The sequence below is a fragment of the Physeter macrocephalus genome, chromosome 6 (genome assembly GCF_002837175.3).
Source record: "Physeter macrocephalus isolate SW-GA chromosome 6, ASM283717v5, whole genome shotgun sequence".
In the NCBI taxonomy this organism is placed as follows: domain Eukaryota; kingdom Metazoa; phylum Chordata; class Mammalia; order Artiodactyla; family Physeteridae; genus Physeter; species Physeter macrocephalus.
The window spans coordinates 15921784-15949707 of record NC_041219.1 but is presented as its reverse complement, the minus strand read 5'-3'; the positions used below and the strand labels follow the sequence as shown (position 1 = coordinate 15949707).

At 38.0% G+C, this 27924-nt stretch overlaps 1 protein-coding gene across 10 annotated transcripts in view; it reads left to right on the top strand.

Moving 5' to 3' along the window:
• Window positions 1-27924, top strand: part of LIN7A (lin-7 homolog A, crumbs cell polarity complex component) — a 238617-nt gene that overhangs the window by 132842 nt on the left and 77851 nt on the right. For 9 of the 10 annotated variants that reach the window (XM_028490418.2, XM_055085238.1, XM_028490419.2 and 6 more), the window contains one exon: window positions 15963-16081. In XM_028490418.2, coding sequence (XP_028346219.1) covers window positions 15963-16081 — 119 coding nt within the window. The remainder of the gene's footprint in view (window positions 1-15962; window positions 16082-27924) is intronic. The other variant, XM_024122875.3, reaches the window with a different exon arrangement.

The window sequence follows — 27924 nt, the reverse complement described above, 5'->3', positions numbered from 1 at the left end:
AGGTCTTCTGCTCATTTTTGGATTGGGTTGTTTGTTTTTTTGTTATTGAGCTGCATGAGCTGCTTGTAAATTTTGGAGATTAATCCTTTGTCAGTTGCTTCATTTGCAACTATTTTCTCCCATTCTGAGGGTTGTCTTTTGGTCTTGTTTATGGTTTCCTTTGCTGTGCAAAAGCTTTTAAGTTTCATTAGGTCCCATTTGTTTATTTTTGTTTTTATTTCCATTTCTCTAGGAGGTGGGTCAAAAATCTTGCTGTGATCTAGGAATTTATAGAACAGCTGAAAGGCTGAAAGAGTATCACCATCAGAAATAAAGCCTCTTAAAAAAAATCAGAAAACTGAGATAAAATAAAATACAACACAATATGTCCTTTGTTGTGTTAATATCCTTTGCATAATTAAGTCTACCTGCATTTATGTTTAGAAGGAAATGTAAAAAAAAAAGAAGGAAATGCATGTAGCAATACATGTAGATGCATTTTCAAGGTCAGAACGGGGAGTTTGGAAGAAAAATATGGAGCAGACGGTAAGCTCATAGGAAAATTAAGTCAGCCAGCTCTCCCCAGATGGTCACCTTTTATACTGTTTTTGTAGTTTGAGAATTAGGCACCTGTGTTTTCTTCAACTCACTCCCTGCCATGTGAATTCTTGCATTTGACATTTTAATTGCAAATAAAAACAATAAATTCTGATTTTTTTCCACCAAAACCCCCGTATTTTTTATTCTTATTTTTTCTTGGAATGAAATAACACTTATTTATATTTTGGAATTCCTAAAATGCTTATTTGAATTTTACAGTTTATCACCTGGTATGGTAATGGTTCAATTCACATAAAGGATTTCTTTTTACACTTCTCAGGAGACTGGCTTGAGTAACTTTTAAGAACTGTTCAATTAAAAAAAAAATATATATATATATATATATGTTTTCTATAGAGTGTATTTTTAAAGGAAGTCTATGATTCATAATAAAAATAGCCATATTGATTTCATATCTGATTTAGTTTAAAATGTTCCTTGACTTTGACAGTCACATGTTAAGTACATCATCTACCCCCATACATAAGAAGAGCATAATGCCTTTAAATACACAATGATTTTCAGGTAAACATGTGTTTTTCTCAGTCACTGCTTTCAGACTTCTATGGCATTTGAACTGGTGTTCTATTATTGAAATGTCAGATAAAAATAGTAAGGCTATCTCTATCCGCACTTAATCAACCAACATAACAATTTCCTCTTTTCTTTTGCATCGTTTATATGCATTAATAAGTGTTGACACTGAGATGCATGTAGAAGAAAAAGGATCCCTAAGAGAGACATGTTAATCTTTTTCCTTACCTGTTAGAGATATCCTTGATAAATGTAACAAAAATAAATGTGTTTAAAGCATTATTAGAATGTGATGACGTTCTTGCACCTGAGTTAAGGTATTCAGAGTACGTATAATTAAAGGTAAGATAAAACTACTCAGTAAACTATGGCAGGAGTGGCTTATGTTAAGGCCACTTGAAAAATAATGCCTTTCAAATTAAACTTGTTTATGTGTGAGTAGCTTGTTCTGCATTAAAAAATGTGAATTCATACTCAGATTTAAGTATTGGGATATTATCTTATTCAAAAGATAAAACAAAGCTAAGCGTATTTAATCTTCTCTCAAATGGAGCAAAACCCAGCTATTTACTATAAATTCAAGACCTTGTTAAACAAGTCATTTCAAGTTTATCGCATTTGCCTGTTTGTTTTGAGTCAGATCCTAATGACTCACGAACTAGAAAAGGTAGAAGTATAATTTTGAGGACATCTAGTGGTCTATGGGATTAAATTTTTTTCATCTGACAAGAAAATATTAAGTTATTTTTAATCTAATATGAAGTTGCAGCATCTGTTTTTATCCAAATAAATGTTTTATTTGTGAATTTTAAACTTAACTACTCATGCTTAGAGTCTACAACCGAACCTCCAAACTTCATGTCCTAGAACTTCCTTAAAATTACACTTTAAAAATGTTTCTGATACATTTTCATGCATACAGCAATTGAATTATGAACAGTCTTTTGTGTAGTGTGTGTTGAATAGCATCGAGCAAGTCAACACTACTCCAAAATATTTTCTCCTTTTCTGGGCAGGTATTTTCTTTTGGCTCATTTATTTATTCAGTAAGTATTTAATGAGTACCTGCCATGTTACAGGCCTTCAGCTGGGCATGGACATCAAAGGAGCACAAAAACCAATCATGGTTCTTGTTCTCATGAAGCTTACAATCTACAGGAGAGAGGTAGTAGTCAAAGAGTCATGGAGATAAATGTACATTTACAATAATGATAAGTACTAGGAAACAAAGATGGACGGTACTGTGAAAGAACCATGGCACAGAGTGGGCATCTTAGAAAGAATGATTAGTGATAGTCTTGATAACAGAAATTAAAATTTTTACATATTTTTTAAACAAAGAAAACATATCTAAAGCATAGGACTGGAATTTATATTTACCCTATAAACCTCCCCAAGAAGTGAATTTATTTTGTAATTAGGGGAAAAAGGCATTCAAGTTTGTTTTTTGTCATCTTTAAATTTATTCAATAGATCGTATAACTGTACTTATGACTAACACTTCATTAGTTACTCTTAGTTTGCTATGCAAATGCAATAAGTTAACTAAACAATTATTTTTCCTCCTCCTCTATTCCCAAGATTTGTTTTATAAAAGAAACATCAATTGAAAGTCTGACAAAGCAGCCCCAGGGAATCTAATGTAATGAGGAGAAACTCATTATTTCACGATTTTTATTTGGAATTTTAAATCATCTTTTGTACAGCTTGATAGTAGTCATGTTCTCCACAACTATTCACCATAGCAATTTCTGCAAACACCAACCTTCACTTTGTCCTCTGATCATCTTTTAAAGACACAGATAGCACTGCACTAACCTCACCATACAATTCTCAAAGTAACTAAGAAACTGAGTCCTAGTATGATATAGTAGTGATAAGGTAACAGAGGAAACATTATTAAGTAGTTTGATAGCAGAATAATTTATCAAAGTGTCAGTTTAGATAAAAACATTCATCCATTCTCTAGTATAGGAGATATTTGAGGACATGAAAAGTTAAATTTGTAAGGTTTCTTTATAATGAGCTCTTGGAAAACACCGAACTCGATTGGGTGTCTCTCCAGCAATTTCCTGATAAAATTTTCCCTTCCAATTTCCTGAGCAATATGAAAAAGGTGATTGGGATGGCCTAGTAATAATTACCGGAAAAAAAATTCCAATTTGACAACATACACAAGTGGAATCACTACCAGTGTAAAAGCTTGGTTATGTTTTATGTACTAAGCAAGGGAAATACTAAAACTCATAGAGCCTAAGGATCCATATCTTTTTGTGTCTAGTATTTTATGATGCCAGACAATAATTATTTAACTAACTTTTATTGAGAAGACATTAGACAGATAAGGAGTTATGGAAGGGAAGGTAAAATATATAGACTTCAGTTGAAAGTTAAATTTAAAGCTCTGTGAAAAGTGTTTTGTTCTTTCATCAAGTGCATCTAAAATCAGTTGAGGCTGTAGATGAAGTGTAAATAAAGCATAGTGTGGATGGACAGGCTGGGTCGCTGGTGATGCAGTGTTGAGGTATCATCTTGCTAATCTGTACGTGGTAGTTGTATTCCTACAACTGTACTCCCAGTACTTAACTGGCTAATGAAGAAATGCTCATTGTATTCATTGTCTAAGAAATTTTAGAAACAATTTGTCTGCATACAAAATGTAGTTTGGACAATGTACTTTGTTTTTTTTGTTTTGTTTTGTTTTTGTGGTGCGCGGGCCTCTCATTGTTGTGGCCTCTCCCATTGCGGCGCACAGGCTCCGGACGCGCAGGCTCAGCGGCCACGGCTCACGGGCCCAGCTGCTCCACGGCACGTGGGATCTTCCGGACTGGGGCACGAACCCGTGTCCCCTGCATCGGCAGGCGGACTCTCAACCACTGCGCCACCAGGGAAGCCCGGACAATGTACTTTGAAATACCTCCCAGAGAGTTTAAAATAAGGCTTCCCTAAACATTTTCATGAGTGCTAAAATAAACTCTGATCCACTCTCCAAGTCATACCCATGGTTCTTACTCCACCCACTTGTAGAAGGTTAAATTTGATTATTATAAAAAGATGGAGTCTAGTCCCTTAAATCCTAATTTTCTCAGAATTCACGTTTTGTAAGAAATCCAAATCTTGTCAAATTGGGCTTGATATAGTATCACTGTTAACTAGTGAAGACAAATACTTGTATATAATATTAATATAATATATACGTATATATAAGTACATCATACTTGTATAATATAACAATAACATTTAATTCCGTACAATCAATTGTATTCAACAACCAGTTTTTAAGTGCCTACAATTGTTATGATTCTGGATTGGATATAATGGAGCATACAAAATGAATAGGACACAGGTGTTTTAGTATTTAGTGTAAAAGAGGGCAGTAGTTTGTTCAACTTTTTTCAGACATGCAAAAACAGATTACATTTTGGCCAGGTCTAATTTCTCATAGATTCTCCAAACACGATCAAGTCAGGTGTTCATTTGCGTGGTTGCCAAGAAGGCTGGAAACAGAAAATGAGATGAGCTAATTTCACTGTCATTAGGACTAAGGTTATAGTTGGCTGTCATTATGTAAAGACATGGATGCAAGATTTAAAAGAAACGTGAGGTGAAAATATAGAAGAAAGGGAAAGACATCAAATATGAGATAAAAGAAAGCTCAAACAAAAAAGGAAGTTGAAACTTCTGATTTCCTGAGGTCTCAGGTGATGGTAGGCAAATCAAGCTTCAATTTTAGCTGCTTGGGAAAATTAGATGAATTTTTTTAAAAAAGGAAGAGGATGGGCTTCCCTGGTGGCGCAGTGGTTGAGAGTCCGCCTGCCGATGCAGGGGACACGGGTCTGTGCCCCGGTCCGGGAAGATCCCACATGCCATGTAGCGGCTGGGCCCGTGAGCCATGGCCGCTGAGCCTGCGCGTCCGGAGCCTGTGCTCCGCAACAGGAGAGCCCACAACAGTGAGAGGCCCGCTACCGAAAAAAAAAACAAGCAAGGAAGAAGAAGGAAAGAAAAAGAAGAAAACGTTGAATATAGTTCCTATAAAAACTGGGAACACATTACTCATTCAGACCACATAACAGGGATTGTTTAACAAAGCTGTCACTTAAGCTTTGTATACTTAAAGATTTGTTTATTGGGTAAGTAATCACTTTCAAATGAAACAGGTACCTGCCACTTCAGAGAATCTCTTAGCAACTACAGCTTTTCATTTTGTAGCGTAAAGTGTTCTTCTGGTTGCAGTAGGTTTGGCAAACAATTTGAGATTCATGATTTAAAAAGTCTAGTATTGTCAGACTTTTGTGATACACTTTAGTGTCATCCCAAATCCTAGGAAGAGAATTCATTCAGCTTTTGATAATAAACATAAATTGGGATTATTTTTAACAGCATACTAAGTAAAGCTTTTAATTTGAGCACACTTAAATTGAGCTAGTCCTAAGGTTTACCAATTAGTGTGCATCTAAGGAACATGGCAAGTTGTGGGTGGATCCAAACAGAGATGAGTGTCAGATGAGAAGGACACAATGGTTGTCATGTCTCATTATACCTTGTAAATTGACAGAATTTCCTTTCATATCAGAGCAATGCAGGTGCAAAGCATTATTGGCCATTTATTTTAATTAGTTGGTACACATGCTCTGTTGTGCAGCATGAGATTTTTAAACTGAGCATTCTTTGGTCCAATTTTTAGATACATCATGAAGCTAGTAATAAGTCAGTATTTCATGTACACTATTTAAAATGTAGACTTAATAATGACTTCTATAATACTGTACATGAAATACTAACTTACGGCTAGATTTAGTTGTCCATAGCCATTTTACTTAAACTCTGTGGGTCAAGTATGTCTTTAAAAAGAGGACCTCTAGTCACCTTTTCAGAGGAAGTTTGAGTAGCCTAGTTTCATTCCTATAATTTAACATTTCCTCTTCAAATATTTCCACTAATAGAACAGGAAGTGAGGACCCACAGAAAGAAAGGGTTAAAAGAAAAGATGGTATAGATGTCATGTATAGTTCATGTGCCAGGTACTCTATATGAAAATCGCATCGTAATTACATTCTCCTTCAGACCTCACAATAACTGTATATAATCAGTATTACCACATTTTATACTTCTCAGGTCTCTGGCTTTTAGGTTTATATCCATATTCTCCAACTGCTTGGTGCATTGCTAAAACATTTTATGTAATCCCTAATTGACGCTCAATAGCGGGATCTTATATGGATAGGAAGAGACTAACAGGAGAAAGTGCCACACTCTTATTATGTGCTCTTAAAATAATTTTGTCTTCAGGGTGGTGATACTTTTCTTCTCCCTTGTTATTGTGGTTACTTGTTAAATTTGTTGACACCATCTGCTTATGGGTAAAGAGGCAGACACAATTATTGATGAAACAGGCTAAGGCATGTGACTGTATTCACTAATAAATCCTTTTCTGCTGAAGAGACATTCTTTTGAGACCTCATCATACAGCTGTGCACCTCCTCGGGGTGCTGATTCTTCTTCTCCCCAACTGTGCTGTCCGCGTCTTGCCATCCCCGCTGCCACCATTTAATTGAAGCTTTCACCATTTCTTGCCAAGACCACTGTAATAGCCTTCTTCCTAACTGGTTTCCTGTGTATATCCTTGACCCACTGTAGCTAACATTTCAAACAATAGTCATGATGACATTTATAAAATGTGAAACAAATCATATAATTCTTCTGCCAAAAACTCTTCAATGGCTTTCTTTAGTAATTACACCAAAATATAACCTTCTTATAAAATCTGCATAAAATCTAACCCCTGTTTACTTCTCAAACTTTGTTTCCTATACAGTGGTGTGCTGTAATTGGTACTTTCTGCCTTGTGAGAGCTGAGTGTTGAGTAGTCAAGAATTTTTCAAGCCAGTGGTATCATGTTGGTAGCTTGAAACTGGTCATGGTAGCAGTATTTACACTACAGAAATCAGAAAACGCTACAAATAAGGGCTTTTTCTGTTTTGTCCATGTGTTTTGGAGAGCTGATTGTTAATCATTTACCAGTACAGCATTGTTGCTATTACTGTCTGCCTTACACACTGTGCTCCACTGGCACTGGTTTTGTCTGTTCTTCTAGTACGTAGGCTTGCTTCCCTCAGTTTAGGGTCTTTGCCCTTGCTATTCTCTTCAGATATTCCTCCTTCGGATTTTCATATGGCTGGCTTGTTATCAATATTCAAGTCTCAGTCCAATGTCACCTTCTCAGAGAGGCTTTCCATGGCTATCTTATTCAAAGGACCACCAAATGTGACTCCAGTTTCTCAATAACATCAACCTTATCCCTGCTAGAATAGTGCCTTTAAAGTCATTTCCTCTGGTATTAGTTAGTTTGTATTTGGTTGCAAGTCACAGGGAACCAAACAGTAAAGCATATATTTGTCTCATAGACAAGAGTCATGGGGTTGCACAGTTCAAGGCCAGTACACAGCTCAGTGATGACATGAAGGGCTAGGCCCCTTCCTTCTTCCTACTCCACCTGCCTTAGCATGTGACAGCCATTTTCATGATCACAAAATGGCTGATTCACCTCTAGGCACATTTAAGGCTGGCAAGAGAATGGGGAAGGAGTAAGGCTTCGAAGACCAAAAAGCTGAAGCATACGCTAGCATTTTGTTCATCTGAAAAGCCTTCCTGGAAGCCATACCCAGTGACCTTACACTTAACAACAACTTGGCCAAATGACAGAAGAGTCTGGAAAGAGAAGTATGATCGCTTTCCAGCTTTTGTAATAGAAGAAGGCAAGGGATATGAGGGTTTTAGATGAATTTGGGGTAGATAATTCCTATTGTTTGCCATAGTACTCAATAAATTTTTATGGAATTAGTGGACAGTATGCCTTAAATGACCCAGCTCTATCTTCATCCAAGTTCCAGATGCAGATGAGTCATGGGTTAAATTCTGCAGTCTAAATGTTAACCAAGTTAATAAAAAGTCATCATTAAGGAAAGAGAAGATGATAATTGGACTCTTTCAGATGACTGGAAGTTCATCCCACTTAAGTTCCAAGATTTTATTGGTTGTGATTATAATGTTCAACTATTTTAAAGGAGGTCTTTCCAGCATATGTTATCTTACTATCATCAGGCAGTTGATGATGATTTGATCATTTTTAATGATTAAAATATGTTATCAATATGAGCACATTGATTATACTGTAATGTATTGAAGGGTTACCTTCCAGGACTTTGGGCAGTGTTATATCTGTTTGCCTCAGTTTGCGATGATGCTATGTTTAAAAAATAAGTTTGCCATACCTTTACTGTTTTATTTCTAATCCCTTTTCCATGGCAGGATAGAGAAATAAATAAGAGCGTGGGCGCTGGAGTCACACACCTCTGGGCTTAAATCCTGGCCCTACTAGCTGTGTAACCTTGAGCCAGATAATTCATCTTTCTGAGCCTTAGTTGGTTTTTTGTTTTGTTTTATTTTGTTTTTAACTGTACAGTAGTAACAGTAGTGCTTTTTATATATTTTTGAGGATTTTATAAGATGAGCTAAGTCAGGCAAGTAAACAATGAATAAATGATGGCCTTTAACTCACTTTATTCTGGATCACATATTAAACTATCAGTAACCTTAAAGTGCATTTGTGAACCATTTTCTGCCTCAGCACCATCTGAGATGACTCCTAAAAGAGCAAATTTCAAAGCTTCACCCTCAACCTCTTTTTTTTTGTCTTAATTTTTAATAAATGGTCCAGGGTTATTTTGTTGTTGACTAAAATTTGAGAACCACTGTTTTCAGCCCTCAAGCAAGGATTTGTTGATCAGATTAGCTTAATCTCTGTTAACAATGTTGGAGAAGTGGTGCTGGGAATGATTTTAACAATATAGATTCCTGAGACACATCTCAAATGTAGTCCAGATTCTAGAGCCATATTGCCAGGATTCAAATCCTAACTCTACAACTTACTAGCTCTTTCCTCAGAGAAGTAATTTTAACTCTGTGGGTCTCAGTTTCCTTTTCTGTAAAATGGAGATAATAGTACCTACCTCATAGTGCTGAGAGAAGGAAAATGTTTAAAATTCATGCATACTAAACACTGTACGTGACAGCAATAAGTAACATTGTTATTAGATTTCCTGGGGTGTACCTTGAGAGGCCATATCAGTGATTCTCAACGTGGTCATGCATTATATCTCTAGGGAACTCTGAAGGTACTAACGCCCAGGCCATATCCCAGAGCAATGAAATCAGAAATATATGTAGGTAGGATCTAGGTATCTGTTTTTTGTTTTGTTTTGTTTTTCACTTAACCCAGGTGATTCCAGTGGGTAGCCAAGGCTGAGAAACACTCTTCCCTCTCATTTAAATGCTCTCCAGGGAATTCCCTGGCAGTCCAGTGGTTAGGGATAGATGGTGGAAGTATGAGCTTGAGAGTTGGCAGACCAGAGGACGAGTCCATTTCAGAAAAAAATTGTGAGATCTTCTTTCCTTCATTGTGTTTGTCAAGCAGCCTCCCCAGTTGTTATCTAATATTTCTTCTAATCTGAGCTATCCTGATAAACCCAGACTTCTGCATTAGTAACCAAATTTTGTAGAATAGTTTCATAAAACACGTGTGAGGTTCTCAATGAGAACCCTAAGGGAACTCATAAGTAAACTACACACACTTTATTGCAATCATTTTAAGAACAAGTATTTTACTTACTCAAATGCTTCTTTTGCTTCCTTCCAGACCTTGGCTTGCAGGTTTCTGGTACTTTTACAGAGCTAAAGGGAATCAGAATTTCATTGTAAGCTCCGGTCTAACATCCAATTTATCACTCACCACATCTCTGCAGCACCAGCCAGGCCTGGGCTGGAGGGACCTGATCTCACTCACTCTTAGTTTTTAGACTTCTTTTGGCTTTTACCAACTGCCACATACCCCATGATCTCATACTGCTAGATTCCCTTGGATAGGTGCCAGCAAGATGGTTCATACTCTAGTATTCTCTCCCTCTGATCAGATAGGCAGAGGGCAGATCACCATGTCCACTGCCTGTGTCACCAGGAAAGGGATTCAAGTCTCCCTCTGCAGGCAACCCCCAATGGCTACAATTGGTTCTATTTGGAACACTCCTCTCTTGGTTAATGGAAGAGAAGCAAAAGACCTAGTATTCAGTCCAAAGTTAATGCCTTAACAATTTTTCATGAATTTTCTTTCATCTCACAATTAGCTCTTTTTTTAAAAATCAATTTATTTTTGGCTGTGTTGGGTCTTCATTGCTGCATGTGGGCTTTCTCTAGTTGCAGAGAGCGGGGGCTACTCTTCGTTGCGGTGCGCGGGCTTCTCATCTAGGAATGTGGGCTTCAGTAGTTGCGGCTGGCAGGCTCTAGAGCGCAGGCTCAGTAGTTGTGGCACACGGGCTTAGTTGCTCCGCGGCATGTGGGATCTTCCCGCACCAGGGCTCGAGCCTGTGTTCTCTGCGTTAGCAGGCAGATTCTTAACCACTGCGCCACCAGGGAAATCCCACAGTTACCTCTTACTAAGGACTGGAAAAGGCCTATGGTATTACCTTACATAACAGGGCCGGCCCAGCTTTGAATAAGTCTTAATGTGGTGGATAGTGTCTAATTTCTTTGATAGCTCTTTTTTGAACTTTATTTCTCAACTTTGGATGGTCATAAGAATCATCTGGAAGCTTAAGAACAAAGAAACAAACAAAACCTCTTGACTGGATCTCACACTTAGAGATTTTGAATAATTGGTCTGGGGAAGCAGGCTGGTTTTAAAACTCCACAGGTGATCCAGATGAGCAGCCTTTGCTAGGAGCACTGTTTCAGGATGGGGCTGGTACTTAACACTGATTACTTTCATTCATGGACTTTTATCAATAATTCTGAGACTCCCAGAAGAATCCCATTCGGTATTCTGTTCTACAGGGTATTAAAGAATAATAGAAAATGCAAGAGTTTCTGGAATGCTGGGGCTGAAAGAAACCTGAACCATCATTTTGTTCACTATCTCTTGAAATGGGGTCTGTGAAACAAGTTTAGAATCACTTGAATCATTTGTTTAAAAGGCAAATTCCTGGGCCTTATCCTCATACCTCCTGAATCAACCTCCCTCAAGTGGGGGTGAGGGGTCAGGAACCTGCATTTTAATACATTTCCCCAGGTAATTCTTAGGCACACTCATGTTTTAGAACCATTGATTTATAGCAGAGGTTCTTAACCCTGCATGCATATTTGAATTAAATAGGGCTATAAAACTACCCATTCCAACTAGACCGGTGGTTCTCAACCATGGCTGCACTTCAGCATCACCTTGAGGGCTTTCAAAAGCCTAATGCCCAGGCCTCCCCCTATGCCAATCTCATTGGAATCTCTGGGGTGAGACCCCGGTATCCAAGGGTTTTAAAGCTCCCCAGGTGGTTCCAGTCTGCAGCCAAGGTTGAGAACCACTGTTCCATATATTCTGGTTTAATTCACTTGGGGTGCGTCTCAGGCATTAATAACTTATTGTGGTAATCATTTTGCTGTATACATATATCAAATCATTATGTTGTACACTTAAACTGATACAGTGTTATATGTCAATTATATCTCAATAAAATGGGGGAATGAATAAATAAATAATTTTTAAATGTATTCCAGGTAATTTTAAAGTGCAGTCCAGGGTGAGAACTCCTGAATAGTCACTTTCAGCTTTTCTGAACTTCTCCGAGTTCAGTCACATGATACCCTTTAGCCTACGGATTCAGGCTTGCGTCCTTTCCCCCCACACCAGACCCAGGCCAGTCTTGATCATGGCTAATAGTGATCTGGAGGTTTAGTCTCAGGAGAAGTTAGTTATATGTCCACCTAGACATAGACCTCTAACCCCTGCCTTCCTAGCTGGTCTCGTTAATTAATCCATCATTCATTCAACAAATATAAACACCTAATATTTGTCAAGTACTCCTCATTGAATTATGGATACAATAACAAATAAGATACTGTTCCTGACCTCAAGAAGCTAATATATTTGCAAGGGTGAAGGATGGAGACATATATGCAAAAAGAGCTATAGCAGAGAGTAGTAATTATTACAATGGATAAGTGAACAAAGTACTGTGGGATCATGGATATGATAGCAACTAAATCTGCCTCGGAGGGTCAGGGAAGACATGCCTAAGGAGATGCTATTTAAGCCAAGTCTTCCCTACATGACCTAACACGCCCTCCGTGATATGATTTCTCTCTACTGCATCTCTTGCTACTCTTGGCCTGGCTTCAACTTCAGCCATACTGAATGCCCCACACTCTCTTGGTAAGACTTCAATCTGCATTTATTTGCCTGGAACTTTTTTTCTCCTTTTCCTCGCCTGTACCTCTTACCCAGGGCTCTGCTTAACTGTTACTTTCACAAAGAGCTCCTCCCTGAGCTCCTGGATGATGATAAATGTCTTGGTTAGACATCCATGTACTAGCCTGTAGAGCTGCTTTTATAGCTCATGCCCCCTCTGTTGGGTATCTGTGATCCATCAGACCCATAAATGCCATGAAAGCAAGAGCAACTGTCTGTCTCTATTACCACAGTGTCTCCCATGCCTGGAACTATTGGATGAATAAATTAATTGCATTCCAGGAACAGGGGATGGTATGTACAAAGTCACAGAGACATGGTGTTCTGTGGCATGTCCTAGAATAGTGAAAATTTTGGATGGTCAGCGTATAGGATGTGCAGGAGGAGGTTTCTAGAAATGAATCATAAGAGGTTGGTTGATAAGGGCTTTGAATGTAGCCCTAAGTGGTCCCAACCTCACCGTTTAGGCCGTAGGAAGCCAGAGAAGGTTTTATGCAAGAGAGTATAATAATGAGATTTATCACTCTGGGAGCAGAGTGGAGGGTGGACTGTAAAAGAAAAGCCACTTAAAGAACAGTTAGGAGATGTTCCAGTACCTCATGAGAGAAGTAATGAAGCAAAGGGTTTCCATTCAAAAGGCACTTTGAGATAGAACCTACAGCACTTGCTGACTAATTGCATGTGGGGGTGAATCTGAAAGATGACGCCATGGTCTAGCTTGGAAGACAGGCTGGATGGAGATGCTATTAATGGAAATACGGAATATAAGAAGAGAAAAGCTAATTTCAGGAAAAAAATATGATGAGCACAGTTTTAAACATGTTGAGAGGTCCAAGTGCCTGTTGGCATCTAGATAGAGTCTTTCATGCATTAGAAATGCATACAATTCTTAGCTCGGTATCTTACTGATTGTGGATGTGGCTGGTGTGGTACAGTTGACTATGTTGACTTTCAGTTTATGTATCAAAGGACAGACTTTTGAAACTGGCAGTGTCTTACTGATTTCAGGATTTATGCTTCCCTGGGCTACGATTGGCAAACAGTTGGCAGTACGTCAAAGGAGAGTCTCCATTAAAGTTACTTTGTTTTTTTTTTTTTTTTTTTTTTGGTACGCGGGCCTCTCACTGTTGTGTCCTCTCTGGTTGTGGAGCACAGGCTACGGACACGCAGGCTCATCGGCCATGGCTCACGGGCCCAGCCGCTCCGCGGCATGTGGGATCCTCCCGGACCGGGGCACGAACCCGTGTCCCCTGCATCGGCAGGCGGACTCTCAACCACTGCGCCACCAGGGAAGCCCTAAAGTTACTTTTTGGTTATTTTCTTTGGTTAGATACATGCACCTATACCAACCCCACCCTAATTCAGAGGTGGTAGAAATTTTATTATAGGTAGCTATACTGTTATGTTTTTTTCTCATTTAGCTGTGAATTCAGAAGTGTGTCTTGTTAAGCCTAGTGCCAAGTCTAATAGGAACACAAATTGAGGGATGGATGGATGGATGGATGGATGAATTTATAATCTGATGGCAGGGATACGGGATACTTTCTGGAGTTAATCACTTAGGATTTGAAAATCTCTATTCTGTACATAAATGCCTAAGTGACTTTTCAGTGAGTTATTGACTATAGCAAGAGAGGTAGAAGAGATCACCATAAGTATTTTTAAAATAGCCTTCATCATATCATTTTCTTTTGGCAATACAAAACCATTCTGGGAATTTTAAAGCTATGGCTATAAGAGACTATGTTTCTTGATATAGTAACGTGTGTGTGTGTGTGTGTGTGTGTGTGTGTGTGTGTGTGTGTAAGTTTTATTTGGGGCAAAATGAGGACTGTAGCCCGGGAGACAGCATTTCAGATAGTTCTGAGAAACTGCTCCAAAGAGGCTTGAGGGAAGGTCAATATATATGTGATTTTTGTGGAGGGGGAATACGTGCAATCAAGGACTTCCTTTTTGGAGAAGTTTTCTGCTACTCCTGTGAAAATTACTGCTAGTCACGAGGAGCAGACACCACCATGAAGGATTTTAGTGCTTTTCTAGATATGAGGAGATGCAAGAACTGGGCTCATAAAATCTTCTCCTGAAAATATCTAACTGTCTAAAGACCTGTGCTGCCAGTTTTTCCCAAAGCACAGAGGGCCTCATTATCGATCACTACCCTGAACTCCTTTCAGGGGGTGTTGAAGGTCAGCAGCTGCAGCAGCTCATAATTTGATCCTTGTGGAGGTAGATGGCAAGTGCCAGTTTGTAGGTGACAGGGCCCCCTCATTGTCATAAATTCGACCATGGTTTGGGAGGTATTTCATGACCATTTTGTCCCACAGTGCTAGGAATGCTCATTCCCAGGTCTGGCAACGATTTTGTTGATAGGCCACTCTGTGCTGTTATTGGACTAGACCTTATTAACAGTAGCCAAAAGTCTCTGGACCTTCTGTCTGACTAGTCTGTTGCAGTCCAGGAAAAAATCCCCTCTTGTTGCATCTTGCCATATCTGGAGTTACACTGTTAACAATCATTGATCTCATATAGAACTATATATTTTTGTCAGAGGCTCATTGACACATTTGGTAATGCAAGAAACAACAATCTGGTAAAACAGGCAAAGTGCAAATAACATAGCTAGCAGTATTATTAAAGTCATAAGTAAGAATTAATTTTATTCTTCCATTAGGTGCGACGCAGTATACCCCCAGGTCATCTGACTTAGTCTGTTCTCTACTAGTCCTTATCTTTCAGGGAAATTATATATTGGCACTGTCCATAAGGCCCAATTTCCTAACATTATTAGGCTGGTTATCCTTAGTATAATTTAATTGTTCCCAAGATAAAGGGGGGCCTTAAAACTTAAATGACCATAGCCTGGTGTTAACCACATAAATTACACCAGACTCTGGGGCTGCAGTGGTGAATAAAGCCAGTTAAGTTCTTACCCTCAAGGAGTTTATCGACAAGTGGAGAAGATGCACATTAATCAAATCATCATAAAATCATAAAATCAAATCATCATAAAAATGCAGGTGTGATAAATGTGGAATGCGAAAAGAAAAACTGAGAAAAGCATCTCAGAGGTGAAATTGACAGGATTCATTTGGTTATTGGGGTATCAGAATATACAAAAGACATGCTTCCTGCTCTTCTTTCCTGAAAGAATATTCAAACTAATTTGTGTGACAGAAATAACTTATGAGAAATGCCATTAAGGAAGATGTATTAAGTGACAAATTGTGTGGAACAGATTTAAATGACCTTTTATCAAAAGATGAGATCAGGGCTTCCTGGTGGCGCAGTGGTTGAGAGTCCGCCTGCCGATGCAGGGGACATGGGTTCGTGCCCCGGTCCGGGAAGATCCCACATGCCGCGGGGCGGCTAAAAAAAAAATATATATATATATATATATATATATATGAGATCAATAAGCTATGAATTGTAAATTCTCATTTTGTAATTAATTCCACTTTTCATTGTCACTGTTTTCATTGTCACTGAAATAATGGTACTTTGGTGATGAGATTCAGTTTACTCCATGTCTCTCCATTTTGATTTTTTTTTTTTCATTCAGATGTTGCCAGAGCAATTGAATTACTGGAAAAACTGCAGGAATCTGGAGAAGTACCAGTGCACAAGCTACAATCCCTCAAAAAAGTGCTCCAGAGTGAGTTTTGTACTGCTATTCGAGAGGTATGAGGCTAAGATTTTAATAACTATATTCTGCCATATGTCTTCTGAATAGAAAACATGTCTTTTCCACACAAACAGTTGAAATAGTTAAGATTGTAACTGCATCTTAGCTTTCTAACTGCTTGGACAGATGATAAAAATAATTTAGTCTGCTAAATTCCAAAATTAGATTCAGTTAGGATTTATGCATTTATATAAAACCAAATGTTGATCTTATGGTACCAATGAAGTGACTGCCTCAGCAGGGGACTCTGGCGTGTAGTCTGAACTATTTAGTAGTCACATGAAGTCATCTGGAAATTCAGGTAGAAATAGTCATAATTAATGTGGACTGAGCTTTTCTTAAAGGAACACTCAGCTAAATCTTCCTCAGGTAAATCTGGAAGAGTAACCTCCTACTGACTAAAGTTATAGTTATCCAGACATTACTGTCTAGTGCAATAAGGGGAAATTGAACAGGCTGATATGCCCTTCAACAAATCTTTATAATGCTTTCCTGGTTAACAATTTCAAGAAGCCTGAGGTGAAACAAGTGTGTTTAAAATGACTATTTGAATTTTTTGTTGACTGGTGGTGGAATTGACTAACCAATTAATGAATTTCACTGGTTACAAGATGTTCACTTAAGGTTATACACTACATTGTTTTATTCAGTAAGCCCATCACCCCTTCCCTATCAGGTACTAAATAATAATTTATTAATTAGCACTTAAAGTCCATATATCCAACATATTTGTCCTGCTAGAAGTCCCCAGTAGTGAATTATGTACTGTCATCCTCTCCAAAGCCAGCTGAACCCAGTGACTGCCAGGAGGGTTTGTTGTAGCAGAGGGCATGCACCTCCCAAGGAATGCTTGTTACCAACCTCCCTTCCTCTTTGCAACTCTACTTGTGGGTAACGCATATTACCCTCAACAGTGCTAGTTTATGAGTTGTCACTAAGTGAAAAAACCTCAAGTGCCTAAGGCAGAGACACACAAGACCTCTCTCACTGCATATTTAAACCATAGCCTACCCAGTGAGGTTAATATTTGGATTTTGCTGGGATTTGACTTAGACTGTGCTTGTGCTAAATCTTTATTAGGTGAAGGTGTTAACTACTTAATTTTTGTTTATAATGAACGCAGCTTAAGGAAATAACCATAATTCTATCTCTAAGCTTTTAAAAAAAATTATTTATTTATTTATTTAGGCTGTGTTGGGTCTTTGTTGCTGCACGCAGGCTTTCTCTAGTTGCGGTGAGCGGGGGCTACTCTTAGTTGTGGTGCACGGGATTCTCACGCGGTGGCTTCTCTTGTTGCAGAGCACGGACTCTAGGCGTGCGGGCTTCGATACTTGTGGCACACAGGCTCAGTAGTTGTGGCTCGAGAGCTCTAGAGTTCAGGCTCAGTAGCTGTGGCACACGGGCTTAGTTGCTCCACAGCATGTGGGATCTTCCCGGACCAGGGCTTGAACCCATGTCCCCTGCATTGGCAGGCAGATTCTTAACCACTGCACCACCAGGGAAGTCCCCTATCTCTAAGCTTTAATCGATGAATTTGACTGAAAGAAAATTCCTCAAAGTGTAGGAATTCTCGGCCATCAGCTGCTCAGTGGGAAAGGTATAAGTTATGTAGAAACTCCACAGGCCTCCTGTAGTCACTCTGTAGACTAAGGCTAAGTCCCCTATATACTCTCTTCTTTCACAGAGTGCTACTCCCCTGAGATTTGGTGGCTGGCTTTTCATCTTAGATAGCCTATCACCTTTCTATTTCCACACAACTAACTAAAGAATAGGAACCATCAAATATCTTTCTCTGCTCACTGGGAATTTGGCTTGTGATCAGTGCAAAGTCTCTACTTTTATGGAACTTACATTCCAGTGAGAAAATGATGATAAATAAATATATAATACAATATCAGAAAGTGACAAGACTATGGAGAGAAATAAAGCAGGATTAAGGGAGTACGGGTAGGGCTCTATTAAATTAGGGTGGTCAGCAAATAACCTAATTGAAGTAATGGAACAAGTCACACAGGTATCAGGGGGTATAGTGTTCCAGGCAGAGGAAATCACAAGTGAAAAAACACAGAGGCAAGGATTATCTCAATCCATGGAAGGAACAGTGAAATAGGAACTTAGGCTTCCTAGAGGCAGCTGGAGAGCAGATGACACAAGGCCTCGCAGGCCGTGGTAAGAACACTGGACTCTATCCTAAGCATGATAGGAAGCCCTTGGAGAGTTTTGACTTCACCTGATTAGCTTTTTAAAAATGTTTCTCTGACTACTGAGAGAATACAAGTGTCTATGCAAGAGTAGAAATAAGAGAGACCAGTAATAAGGTAAGGAGCAGGTCACATAAGAGATGAGATGATGGCAGCCTGGACCAAGGTGACAGCAGTGCACGTAGTGGGGAGTTGTCAAGTTCAATATGTATGCTTTTGAGAATAAAGACAATAAGCATTGACATATTGAATATATGGATGAGAGAGAGGCGTCTCAATGGATTCTTAGGTTGGGACTTGAACAATCGGATCAGTGGTGACATAATGAGGTGGACTCTCTGGGCGTGGACCAGGTTTGGAGAAGACTATACAAGAGCTCTGTTCTGGGCATAGTAAACTGATGGTCATTTTCAGACATCTACGTAGAGATGTCTGGCAGGTATCTAAGTCTGAAGCTTAGGGGAGAAGCTGATGCTGGAGATGTAAATGCGATGTAGATATCTGTTCACATAAACACACAGGCCGCCTTCTTTAAAGACCTTGGTAAGGAAAAAGAGGATGGGAGTAAAAGAAAAAAAATGAAAAGAAATATGGAGACATTGTATAGGCCTTATAAATATATCTTACGAACTCTGTGCTAAAGTGTGCTATGTTTATCATTAGTGGTCCATGCAAATCTATAACTGATCTATAAGCTGTCCAAAATTTTCAGAGGGGAAAAAGAGATGATATAATTTATCTACCTTACATTTTATAAATTTGGACTAAGAAGGTTAATTTTATGTTCACAGCACCATCCTCAGTAATAATTTTGTTCTTAAAGGCAATACATGTTATATAGAAATTGATTTGGTCCCTTCATCTTGGCTAACATTTCATACCAGTTGCATAGTATTGTTTATATTTGTTACGTCTGGGATTTTTATTGTTCTTATGGGGTTGCTTTACACTAACTGTGGGAAGTAATGATAAAAGTGTGAAGCCTATATGTATACAAAAATTCGGAATCATTGAATAATATTGCAAATCCATCTAGTGAAAATTTCTTCAATAAAAATATAAAATATGAATACATTTTGCCAGACAGGTGAATCCACAAGCCAATAAAGTACAGCTAGGAAGTACGATGATATAAGGTGATGAATACCTGAAAATAACATCTAATTTCACTCCTGGTCTCTTGGGTACTGCCTGTTATGCTGGCATGAAACCTTTGAAGTTGTGGTTTCTTATTCAAATAATGCTCAGAATTTCTGTGGTTAAATTATTTGGCTTTTCAGAAATATTTGCCAGTTAATACTTTCCAGTGTGAAAGTTATCACTGTTGTCAGGACAGTTGGAGAAAAGAACAAGAACTGCAGAGGCACCCTTTTTAGTTGCACTTACCAGAGCAAAAACAGGTGCAGGTCACACCACTGCCAACAAGACTGTAAGGCCCAAATTATGCTTTAAAAGAAAGCAGGACAAGCTATTGCCAGTTTTGTTTTTGCCATATACGTGTGTGACAGTAGTTATTGTTTCATGTTGAGGCAATCCCATGTTTTGCTTTACATTTGGATGAAACCACCGAATCAGCCTCTGGCGTATGTGCAGCACTTACATGGGAAGAATGGTTTCATGAAATTTTATTTTGTTTTTTAATAAATGTGGATGATTAAAAGAGATTAGGTGTTTTCTCTACTTAACTATTTTTCTGTACTCTGTAACAAAGACTGAAAAAATTTTGTTGAGATCAGTACTGAAATGAGACCATCTATGTATACAACTAAGAAAGGCGTTGATCTATTAATAAATGAGTTGCACTTGAATGGTAATCCACACCCAGCTTTATTCACAGAATACAGATAGTAGTTGGCAGTACATACCTTGCTTGTGCTGTTTTGCTCAGTGATCTTAATAGGACCTGATTAATAATTCAGTTTTACCTATTTGGTGCAAGTAATTTCGGAGTACCTGGCAGAGACATGGGGTGACAGGTGATGCTGCTTTTCTGAAGTGAGAGGTACCGGTTGACAAAGAAAGTTCACACAAAGTTTTGAATGAGGGATGAACTTTAAAAAATCTGTGCTACTGATTCCCAGTAAAAATCATCTCTGCCACTTTAAGTGGCTGCTTCAAGTGTTGGTTCATCACCGTATTAATTAGCTTGAATGACCCAAACTTATAAATTAAAATATAAGGAAAAATAAGGGTTGAAATAAAAGGATCATAAAATGTTGATTTTGGGATAAGAGAATGTCCTAAGAGAATTAAATTGCTGTTCAGATAGCTCAATTGCCAAAAGATGGACTTTTTCCCAACACTTTATATTCTTGTGCTTCAGGGTAAGAAATCAATAGTATATGAATGGTCATATTTTAGGAGAAAATCCAATTTCTGCAACAGAATACCAAAAAATTCCTTCGGAAACTAAAATGATAAAAAAACACACGAACAAACAGAATTAGCCATCTATTTACTATCATTATCTTCCAAATTTTAAAGCCTTCAGGCTTCCTGCTTTCCAGAGTGATATGCTCACTGATCTGGTGTGTGATGTGCTGCTGAGAGCAGACCGTGGTGAGGACTTACTCCTACATTTATGCCTGTCGCTTGCATATTTGAACCAAATGTACAGAGCTGAGTGACATAATTACCCAAAACTGCCTTCCTTGGCCGATCACTAGATGGTATGTGCTAGCATTTTCTAATACAATAGAACTATAGAATAAGAAAATAAAACCAACTCTACATAGAAGCTATCATTCTGTGATAGTGGATTATTGAAAAATATTCCAATTCTCCTCTCCTTCTTAGGACATATTACAGTTGGACTCCTCCATCCTCCCTTCAGCTACATGTGGTTATGACAAGTGCTTTGACTAAGGAAATGTGAGTGGAAGGGTGCTTGCCACTTCCTCATGGAAACCTTTGAGTCAGTGCAGTATTTGCTATGTTCCCTTTCCTTTTCATATGACTAGTGATGTTTTATATGATAAATGATCTCTCAGCCTGGATTACAGAGTGGGAAAATGAGAAATGCAGGCTTTAGCTAACTCTTAATGAACATGTAGGATCAGCAAGAAGTAAACCTTTGTTACTTTAAGCCCCCAAGATGTTGGGGTTATGGTACCACAGCAAAACTCAGGCTATCCTGACTGATACTGAAATAGTCACCAAACTCAAATATGTTTTCTATTAAATCATGCCTCTCCATTTTCATAGCTAAAAAAAATAAAATAGTCATCAAGCCAAATTTACCTTGGAAAAAGGTTATAAGCAGTATCAACCCTTTTACTGCTATAAAACAAAATTAATTTTTAAAAACTATGTTGTGTTTTTAGTAAGCTGTGATAAATCTTTTTAAAACTATGTGAAATTATTATCTGATATAGTGTACCAATGCCCATTAGATGGCTCATAAATTTTTAAATGTTGAGGCACTTTGGTCATAGATGGTGTTTGCTTCTAGCTTATCTCCCATTTGCTCCTACTCTTTTTTTTCTTCCTTAGGATGGAGCTCATTAACCCTCCATCACTACTTCCCACCCCATCTAAGTCTCACACCGTTCCTTTATGAAGGGTTTTCTTTGTTTTATAGACTTGAAGGTATAATCAACATAGAAGAAATAGTTGGAATGTATCAGTCTGCTATATAAGTGCTCTTAGTTTCCAATGAGATTTTTTTTTTTTGGAGGGATGTATTGATTGGGAATTACCACCACCATGCCTTCCACCAGTAATATATGGAAAATGTCACTGCTAGACATTTTGTCAGATCAGAGGGAGCAGCAAAGTCATTAGAGCCGTGTTGTAGTCAAGTTCACCAATGTTCGAATCCCAACTTAGCTACTTATTTTTGACCTCTCTAAATTTCGTCAGTTTTTAATAATGGGAGTAATACCATCAGCCTTGAGGTGATTCTGATAATTAGAGATCATACATGTAAAACCTCCTAGTACAGTCTGGTAGCCCATAATTACACAATCAGTGGATGCTATTATTATTAAAGAGTAGAGTCCCAAATTATTACTGGGTACAGTGTTTTGGTAAGTCAGGAAATAGTTAACAGATGGGAATAGAAATGGTAGTTTCTATAGACTAGATCTAAGAAAACCCATAAGACTAATAGACATATTCATTGCCCTACTATCATGCATTAAAATAAATTGAGCCATTGCATCCTAATTCCACAATCTCATGGGCCATAACTTTATGACTCAAGTGCTCATTCTTGATGCTGCTTTGTACAGCATCTTAATCTACTATGTGCATGAAAACGCAGATGGCAAATGTAATGAGCTTTATGAGAAAGCTAATGATTGGTTGTATAATAGCATATAGATTTCTAATTACTTTAAGAAAACATATCCTTGGGTCAGTAGCAACAAGATGAGATGAAACAAGGATACAAAGATGGGGAAAGAAGAGTTGGAGGAAGGGAGAGTGAGAGGAAAAAAGGAAGAGAAAGGAAGAGGAAGGAGAGGAGGGAAGAAAGAAGGAAGGCTGGTTGATGCTAATCATGGCATAATGTACTATAATATAATGGTAAGATAGGAAGAACATTACATGGAATTAGAAAGAGCATTGACAATGGATTCAGATAACCTGGATTCAAAGTTTTGCTTGGCCATTTAATTATGTGATCTTGTGCATGTTACTTAATCTCTATGATCTTGGTTTTGTTTAACTTTTTTTTTTTTAAACATAAAATAACTTCCTGGGACTGTTGGGAATACTAGATCAAATGAGATAAAAAGTATAAAATACCTTGACTAATATAGTGCCTAGCTAAAAGAGTAACTAGTTAAGAAATGGTACCTATTTTGGTGAAATAATTAATGGTTTTAGTGACAACACAAAATTTTACTATGTTTTAATAGAAATATTAGTTACAAATATAGAGAATAATAGTTCTTTAGTTATTAATCAAACAAACGTAGAATTTTTTTTTTACACGATTGCTTTTCTTTAAACATTTTTATTTATTTTTGGCTGCGTTTGGTCTTTGTTGCTGTGCATGGACTTTTCTCTAGTTGTGGTGAGCGGGAGCTACTCTTCATTGTGGTGCATAGGCTTCTCACTGCGGTAGCTTCTCTAGTTGTGGAGCACGGGCTCTAGGCGTGCGGCCTTCAGTAGTTGTGGCTCGCGGCCTCTAGATCACAGGCTCAGTAGTTGTGGCGCACGGGCTTAGTTGCTCCGGGGCATGTGGGATCTTCCCGGACTCGCGTCCCCTGCATTGGCAGGCGGATTCTTAACCACTGTGCCACCTGGGAAGTCCCTAGTTTTTTTTTTTTTTTTTTTTTTAATAGGAAGATCCACATTTTAAGAAAAATGTTGACAATCTGGAGTGGTTTTAGAATAAACCAATATTGTAAGGAATCTGGAAACCTTGTCATATGATGAGAAGTTAATAACAACGGAGGTTATTTGGTCATATTTCAGATTACTTTAGAACAAGAGTTTTTTAACTTAAGGTCATGTATAGGCTTCATGTTGTAGGTGTGGTAAGAGCAAATATATATAAGATTTATTTTTATTTCCTTTATGTGCAAAAATTTTTATGGCAAAGTATGTTTTTTTAATGTTTTACTTTAAATATGGATAGAGTGGCATGGATTCATTATGTAAAATTATCATCCTTGTCATATAGTGGCATTTAGAATAGCATTACATTCGTCAGAATTAACAAAAATGTATCTGAAATTATGTTTATGCATATCTTTCTGTTCATACTGAACTTAAGTTGGCAGATGACAAAGAAAAGAAAGCTTGGTGGCTCTTACATTTCCTTTGATTTTATTTGCATTGCTAAATGTGATGGGGCACAAAAGCCAGACTGTTTCTTGTGTGATAAGTTTCCTGCCAACAAGAGCCTGAAGTCAAGAAAGCTTATTTCTGAGAATCCTGGAAATACATCACAGAATATAGAATTTTTGTTTTCTACAGAAAAAGCTCAATTTTTAAAAAGTGAAAATTTACTAAAACTTATATTTGCCACAGTGTGTCTTGACACATTTCCAAGCAAAAGAAACCATTAAATAATTGGAGAAAGCTTGATCAAATCATGCACTCTAGAAATGTTTGAACTGGTGGGTTGCTGAGAAAAACAACAAAAAATTAAGAGTGCCTCTGTTCACTTGCTGTAACCTACTTCTGAACTTTGATATTTTGCTAATATTTTGCAGCCAGTTATGGTGAAAATAATAGCTGTGCCATTTCCACTTGGCATGCAATTGGGTGAAAACTGTGATTGTTTCAGTAAAGTTCTGATTTTTATCTATCTTGTGAATGATGATATCCTGTGTGTCTGTGTCTGTGTGGGTGTGGGTGTGGGTGTGTGTGTGTGAGAGAGAGGGAGAGAGAGGAGAGAGAGAGAGAGAGAGAGAGGGAGAGGGATACCCCGTGGATATTTTAAAGGCCAAGTTGTTCTAACAGTGAAAAGTTTCTTTGTTAAGCAAAACTCCTAATGGAAGAAAAATCTTGATACTGTGTATACATGAGGAGTACATATGGAGTTTCTGGGTCTAGCATCCAGCTTGATTAGTGTGGTGAAGAAGACAGACATTCTACTTTTCACAGAGACTTATTACTTTCAACATCAGGGTGCATTAATGTCAAGGACTCTGGCAATAATCCTAAAAGATGCCTTGCCTGCTCTGTGGAAAGTGGTCCAATAATTTCACAGCTATAGCCTGGAACCTATATTTTCAAGTTTTTATTTAGGAATGGAGCAAAATGTGTTCTTTTTACTGACAAAAGTTTCTTGGCTTTCCAGAAGATGTGTTAATGCTCTTGGTTGAACTTGGGTCAGAAATTTCAATATGTTTATTTTTAAAGTAAAGGATTGCTATATCTTAGAAAAAATTGACAAGAGAGGTTCATTCAAGGCTAGATTTTATTGTAGAGATGTTAGGCCATAAGAAGGAAGCTAGTCCCTAGATTCCAGATTTGCTGATCGTGTACACTTGCTGTTGGAAACAGCTGCCATTTTGGAGGGAGAGAGTTTAGAGCTGAAAATTTGTGACATTTACAGTGCTGAAAGAAGGATATCTGTGAGGGAAAGGGAGTTGAAACGGAGAAAGCCTTGTCAGTTTATCCATGGGAAGATCTACAACAACTGGAAAGCCTGCAAAACTCTTTTAAAGGTTACTTCTGCTTAGATGATTTAAATGTAAAAAGGATTCAAACGTCATTCCTTGCTGACAGAGGCTGCATAGTTGACACCAGCCTTTCCAAAAATAACATCATTTGACTTGAGGATAAAGGATTTGGTAGAACCTGAATTCAACTTGAAGTGTATTAGAGAAAGCTCAGGTGTCAATAGAAGGCTACTCTGCTCTGATAAAGTGTTTAACTGACTTTGCTATTGAAAGTGATGTGAGCTGCAGCTTTGAGCACTTGCTGCTATGAAACCAGACTCTGATTGGATACTAAAAATGACATAAATATTTCCATGTAAAAGATAACTCCAAATATTAGCTTTTTCTAAACCAAATAAAACAGGTTTCTTATTGAAACATACTTTAAGCAAGGCACAAAGTTTTTTTTATATGATTTGTTTAATTTGGAATTATATTTTCCAGGGAACAGCCATTAATTTTTACGGAAAAAGAGTCACATTATCCTTTGTGGAATGACTCAATGTCAAAGGCCAAAAAAAAAATCAAGACATGAACATTTACACATGTATTTTCTTGGGATAACACCATAACTTCATTAGATTCTCAAAAGGGTCTATGATACCTCCTCCCACCCCCATCCCTCAAAAACTGAAGAAAACTCTCTAATGAAGGATGATGGTATCAGTTGAGTAACTGCATGACTAGTTCATCTCTAACTCTAAGGTCCTTCCAATTCTATGAATCTGTACATAGTTACACAGCAAGTAATTAATGTTTTTCTTTTAAAATATTTATTTATTTATTTATTTATTTATTTATGGCTGCATTGGGTCTTCGTTGCTACGCACGGGCTTTCTCTAGCTGCGGAGGGCAGGGGCTACTCCTTGTGTGGTGGCTTCTCTTGTTGCAGAGCACGGGCTCTAGGTGCACAGGCTTCAGTAGTTGTGGTGCGCAGGCTTCAGTAGTTGTGGCGCGCAGGCTTCAGTAGTTGTGGCGCACGGGCTTAGTTACTCCTTGGCATGTGTGATCTTCCCGGACCAGCGATCAAACCTGTGTCCCCTGCATTGGCAGGCAGATTCTTAACCACTGCACCACCAGGGAAGTCCTTAATGTTTTTCTTTATGTAGATTACATGGGATTATGTAAAGCTGAGTATATATGCATGGTAGGAATATATGACTATGTGAGACTGTATGAATGGGGTGGGAAAGACAGATACTATGAAGATTTCTAAACGGATAAAAATAATAAAAGAATAAGTGTACTCATTTTATTGAGCTTTTTGGAGAAACTAATCTATAATTTTATCACAGGAAATTGCAAAAACAAAAGCGCGCAGGCTTCAGTAGTTGTGGCGCGCAGGCTTCAGTAGTTGCGGCGCACGGGCTTAGTTACTCCGTGGCATGTGTGATCTTCCCGGACCAGCGATCAAACCTGTGTCCCCTGCATTGGCAGGCAGATTCTTAACCACTGCACCACCAGGGAAGTCCTTAATGTTTTTCTTTATGTAGATTACATGGGATTATGTAAAGCTGAGTATATATGCATGGTAGGAATATATGACTATGTGAGACTGTATGAATGGGGTGGGAAAGACAGATACTATGAAGATTTCTAAACGGATAAAAATAATAAAAGAATAAGTGTACTCATTGAGCTTTTTGGAGAAACTAATCTATAATTTTATCACAGGAAATTGCAAAAACAAAATGACTGCATCACTCACTGGAAACAGAATTTGTAAACTATAGTTAGAGTTCTATTCCTGCAGCTTTTTCAAAGAGAAGACACATTTTTAATGATGTAAGGTGTGTTTATAACATCAACATACCACGTTCTGGTAGCAAGAACAGGGTCTGTGTGGCAGGAACCATCTTAGAGTATAATTGCACTAATGGGTCATTGATCTTAAAGATATCTAAACAGACCCTTACAAATAGTCTGTAATGACTCTGAAGGCTGTTAGCATCACTGTTGGGTAAATACTCAGCTCTAGCCTTTCTGTTTTCTACTACAAATGATAAAATAAACAGTACGTATTTCCAGAAGCTTGTAATTGCATGTACTTACACAGTAGTTCAAAATAATAGAGTCCTCAGAGAAGCTGTGTTTTATATCAGTCAGATAAAGTGAACATTCTGTCTTCTGTTGAGATCATAGGACTGCAAATCAGAACTTCTGTTTTTGGCACCATGGATGATAACTTTTTTCTCTCAGTGAACAAGTCATTTAACCTTTTCTTGCTTCAGTATTGCCAACACGTGTAGACAAGTCCATTTGTACAAGCCATCTAAAATGAATGTTAAGTTACAAATCAGCATTTTTAAACAGCTTGCTAGTATCCCTGAGTGTGATTTGTACATAGAAAAGGGAATGAAATTAGTATCACTTGTAATTCAAATATATGCAAAGCACTTAACTTCCTCCCTCCCTTCTTTGTTTCCCTTCTTCATTCTTTTCTTCCTTTTTTTCTTTCATAGAAGACTTAGGGTTAAAAACTGACCACCTGGCTTCCCTGGTGGCGCAGTGGCTGCG